The sequence below is a fragment of the Apostichopus japonicus genome, chromosome 17 (genome assembly GCF_037975245.1).
Source record: "Apostichopus japonicus isolate 1M-3 chromosome 17, ASM3797524v1, whole genome shotgun sequence".
Classification (NCBI taxonomy): Eukaryota; Metazoa; Echinodermata; class Holothuroidea; order Aspidochirotida; family Stichopodidae; genus Apostichopus; species Apostichopus japonicus.
Window position 1 is genome coordinate 18467605 of NC_092577.1, and position 5321 is coordinate 18472925.

Here is a 5321-nt window from a genome sequence, read left to right on the forward strand (position 1 = left end):
GCAACATGCCATGACCATCATCTGTTTCGGCGAACCCCGGAAACACCTGAATTGACCCCTCATTTGTTCATTTCTGATTTTTACAGCCAGATATATGACATTTCCTTTTTTTCTGGCTGCCATTTTGGATTTTGGCCGCCATCTTGAAAAATCGGAACCGTTTAAGTGGGTTCCACGGATAAAATCGATAGATAGGTCGAAAAGAAACTCCATGCAAAATTTGGTACTTTTGTCCGGCCGGTAACGTTAAAGTTGCTAAGCCACCTGACTACTACGCGAATCACAGGATATCATGAGGAATACCTCAACATCGGATTCACCTATATATCGGACAAAGGTGTTATCAAACCTCAGTGTGTTGTTTGCGGAAAGGTTTTATCGGCGGCAAGTATAAAGAAACCAAATCTTCAGCGACACTTTACTACTGAACACCCACAACTTGCTGACAAAGACCGCGCCTATTTCGAGAGGAAAAGGCAAAATTTGCCCTGTATGAAAGAGGTTGTGCGGATACTTATCGGGCCAGACCAGGCGAAATTATTGATTGCGGAGATCAAAAGTTCGCCATTCTACTCAATAGCATCCGATGAATCTACGGATGTCGCGTCCTTGAGTCAACTGATGGTATGGGTGCGTTATATGGTCGAAGACGGTTTTAAAGACGAACCATTGTTTTGCTCCCCACTTGAGTTGACTACAACCGGTGCCGATGTGTTTTTGGCGATTCAGACATACATCAACGAGAATGGAATCGGATTTGACAAACTCGTTGGGAGTTGCACCGACGGCGCCCCTGCCATGTTGGGTAGCCGGTCCGGTTTTCAGACGCGCCTGAAAGAAGTGGCACCGCAAGTGAAGACTACTCACTGCATGCTTCACCGCCAGGCATTGGCTTCCAAAACACTCCCGCAACAGATGAAGAATGTATTGGATCAGGCGGTTAAAATTGTGAACGCTGTGAAGAAAAGTCCGCTCAATACTCGCCTGTTCACGAAACTGTGTGAAGAGATGGACGCACAGTTTTCCAACCTGCTTTACCATACTGAGGTGAGGTGGTTATCCCGTGGGAAAGTGCTCATGCGACTTTTTGACCTCAGAAATTAAGTCGCTTAATTTCTACCAAGAGTAGGCAAACGGGACTTGGCGGCACACCTGTCAGATGACGTGTGGTTGGCTAACCTATGCTACTTGGCAGACATATTCGAGCGCTTGAATATCCTCAACTCGTCGCTCCAAAGTAGAAAACCAAACTTTCACGACAAACTGCGCGGATTCATGGATTTGCTGGACATCCTTATTTCCAGAGTTAGAGCTGATCGATTCACGAGCTTCCCTCGACTGAATGAGTTCCTCGAGCAGACTGAGACAATTGGAAGGATTCCTGGCATTGACGAACATTTGGAATCACTGAAGTGTGAGTTGCGGCGCTATTTTCCAGAAGTTGATCCAGAGAAATTTGATCTGGTGCGGAATCCATTTCTCGTTAGATCAGCAACGATGGACGATAACGAGCAGGCCCAAGAAGAACTTGTCCTCTTGAAAAACGATTCGGCAGCAGAACAACTGTTCAACAGCCGGCCACTATCCAATTTCTGGTGTTTAATGCGCCAGGAGTATCCGGTTTTGTCTGCCATCGCAATGAAAACTCTGTTGCCGTATCCTTCTACATACCTATGCGAAGACTCATTCTCCACAATGGCCGCGATGAAAACGAAACAAAGAAACCGCTTGGATATTGGTGCAGATATGCGCGTTGCGCTATCTGAGACTGAGCCGGACATACAAAGACTCGTTGCCGAAAAGCAGGCCCAGCCATCCCACTGAAATACCCCAGACTTTTCAGTGTCATACCTCAGTTTTCAATATTCGAATACAAGTAGGCCTACTGTTTCAAGTAATATGCCATCAATGACTTTTAACCGTTACCTATAATTTTGTAAACCAATTTTAGTTGTTTCTCAATTTGCAAGCTTGAGAAGGTAAATGACGCAAAATATGTGAGGGACAGCCTGAAGAAAAATAATGAGGCTTATGTATATGCGTGGAAGAAAAGGATATTAGGCAGAGGTTTCCCCTCTAGGGAAATGGAGACAGAGTTAGTTGAGTGTTAAGTTAACACAGAAAGCTGTATTTGGGGGAAACTCGCTGGTGTGTAGGCTAATTTAAGTGCACCAATCTCAATAAATACAATGACGTTCGACGTCCCTGTCACAGCCTGTGAAATTAAATATAGGAACGCATCATTAATGGGGACAGGTGACGTCTCGATAAGACAGCATGCGGTCCGTGTTACGTAAAGTACTGGTGATGACTAATGTCGGCATTTATCTGGGCTTTAAGGCGTTTTGGTACCAGTAGTAATAAAAACAAAAATAATTTAGTACTAACATGCCTTTATACGACTAGCCATTGATCGATCAATCTTCTAATTATCGGTTAATAATAGGTCTAAGATTCGAAGAAAAAGAGTGGATCATATTTGTCTACACTTGTAAAAATTGCGATAATTCGAAGGAAAGGGCTGTAGTAGAATCCTTCTATTTTCAATACAATTAACCGTTAATTGTATTGGAAATAGAAGGATCCTACTACAGCCCTTTCCTTCGAATTATCACAATTTTTACAAGTGTAGACAAATATGATCTAGTTTTTTTCTTCGGATCTTTGACCTATTCTACCTCGAATATGAGCAATAATTGGAATAACTTATACAGCGTGATATATATATACAGTCCGACACTTCTATCAGTTCTCCCGTTCTATTGTCAATACACAAAGTATTATTACGTTCTCTTTATTTGTTAATTTGTTTTCAATAAATAGAAATTACCTCACCGATTCGAAATATATCTCCTTTAATACTACTGGGCCTCATATGCACACGTGAAACGGTTTTGCTGCTTTTTTATGGCATTGTTCATCTCCATTTTTTGTATTATTCTGATAGTGATAACGGTCACACATTTCTTATGAAACCAGTGTACCATTGAGGGTTGCAAAAATCTTTGAGATGTGATCACGGAGGAACATTCATAGCTCTGATTGAGTCTCCGGGTCACTTGTGTCAAGAATACACTAATAAACGCTGTAAAATTGATTTTATGAAGTTGATAACTTTGCAGGGTAGGGTATGGGCTCGCGAGGACGGCTCGGAAGACGAATTGGGCTCGTCATGGAAAAAAGGTTGAAAACCAAGGCTCTAAGAGAACCGTCATACCAAATATGCCAAAGTCAATGATGTGAGAGTACCGTTGACTCTTTGAGTTCTCAGTTTGCTTGTCAACAGACTTTTATAGGTCCGCAATTCCCTTCATCTTTTTATCTCTGATTTCCCAAATTATCCTTCTTACAGTTCAAACTTTTCAGTTGAACCTATTTGCTTGTTAATTATATATTGAGAAAGGTATCTCTTTAGGTTCGCATTTTCCTTGCATCAATAATTGAGTCTATATAGGATAATATTTTTCTGATGTGAATAGAATTATTCCACAAAATAACTATCAATACTCTTTTGCACCATTTTGCATCTAGAGGCCTTCAAATTCCATTTTTCGCCAAAGGGGAGTGGGACACCCCTCCTCCATGCCAGTCTCCAGCAAAACACCCCCATGAACAAATCATGGCTACGCGCCTGGTGTGGAGGGTCGTAAACAACAGGCAGACCAGTGCGCGCATTATAGACGCTTAAACAAAAGAGATGGTGGTCGTTCTTGTAACACCAACATGCTAAGAAGCAGTTTCAGGTCGAAGGTTATCACTATGCGCGAGGATCAAAGATTATCGCTATGCTGGAAGAATTTTATGAGGTTTGCCAAAACTACGAGGGCACACGATATTCCCTCACACTTGTTTATTCCCAACTTTGGAAACTGTGCAACCAATGCATGGAAGAAACAAGAACCGTCTCCGGGAACGTCATGCATGATTTGCATGCCAAGAGTGGCTGCATTCTCTTGCAGACGATCTCTGTCACTCTTGGAGCGTTGCTTCTTGTAGGGCAAACAGTTAAGAATGCTATGAGTTATCACCCTCCTTTTTACGATTCTTCCTTGCGGGCCCCCTGAATGAGTTGTGAGATGATATTGTTTGAATAATGAATTATTGCTCAATACGAGAAAAAAAAAAAGATTGCCCTCCTTTTCAATATCGACAAATTGCATACAATAGGTAATAAAAAACATTTTCCCAGAAACACAGCGTTGGGAATGACAAATGGTATTCTATCGAGTTTGGAAACAAATACGGCATCCAATTCAATCGAAGCGGACATGATAGGATGAATGTAGGTTCGAAAACTGATAGGAAGAGGGACCGAAACAGCAGGCAAGCAGGTAACGTTGTACTTCTTGCAGCAAGTTTAATTGTTCTCTAGCGCCACCAATAACGTCACTCATATATTGGTAGAAATCGGGTGAAGATGAAAAGAAAGTAAAGTTAATTAACTCGGAATCATAGCAAATCCGTGGGATATATTGTTGGACACAGCTTGTAAGTATTGTTGTATATTTCTCGTAATTTTGGTAAGAAATTAGATAAATGTTAACTCTAATGAGCTGTGGAGTCAAACTATAAAATTAGGGCCTAGCGGGGTTTTACGATTTTTTTGGAAGAAGCGTGTACATCAGCAGTGCATGTTGTGCTAATGCTGTAGTGATGTATTCGTTGGACGTTCACAATTCCAGTCGTTTTTTGGCTATTTGTGTTCGAGTACCAGGGGCCTGTGAAGGCATGTGTCCTAGGCATATTAGATGTATGCGATGCATCCGGGGACTTGTTTGATTGTGCGTGCAGTTAGTTGCACAGTACAGTGTGGGATGATATGATTAGTGAATGTACAGTTACTCTTTGTGTTTGGAAGAAGATTTTACAGTAGTTGTTGATATATGAGTTTACGTTGCTGTGTGTTCTCAAGGCATATTTTATTTGTTTTACTGTTATTGATTTCAGTGAACCGTTACGGCAGACGTTATTGTTGACTTTGTTAGAATTTGTTAGACGTCAAAATAAAGATAAAGCTTCACCAGATTCATGCGTCATATCGTTGTCGTTTGTTTGTGATTGGCGAGTTCAGCTAATTCAACATGTCATTACACCCATGAAGCCTGCGACGCTTCAGTACTTCATCGTGCATAGTCCGCAGTTCTTTCTCACGTTAGCAGTTTGGAAGAGAGGAGGTTTGGGCGGCAGTGATCTGACAGGTTTCCTCACCACACCGTACTGGCTTTCAGCATTGGTGTCATCCTTACAATAGTGCACCTGGTATAAAATAAAAACTGTCATAACGACTCACATCGCAATGCGTCCTCGCATCATCACTGTGG

General features: G+C 41.8%; 2 protein-coding genes across 2 annotated transcripts; both read left to right on the top strand.

The window, feature by feature from the left end:
• The first annotated feature begins 492 nt into the window (after positions 1-492).
• On the top strand, positions 493-1104 carry LOC139954691 (zinc finger BED domain-containing protein 5-like). The gene has a single exon (XM_071954610.1). It carries the CDS (start codon positions 493-495, stop codon positions 1102-1104), a length of 612 nt encoding a protein of 203 aa, XP_071810711.1.
• A 171-nt stretch (positions 1105-1275) lies between these two features.
• Positions 1276-1824, top strand: LOC139954692 (zinc finger BED domain-containing protein 5-like). The gene has a single exon (XM_071954611.1). It carries the CDS (start codon positions 1276-1278, stop codon positions 1822-1824), a length of 549 nt encoding a protein of 182 aa, XP_071810712.1.
• Positions 1825-5321: the final 3497 nt, after the last annotated feature.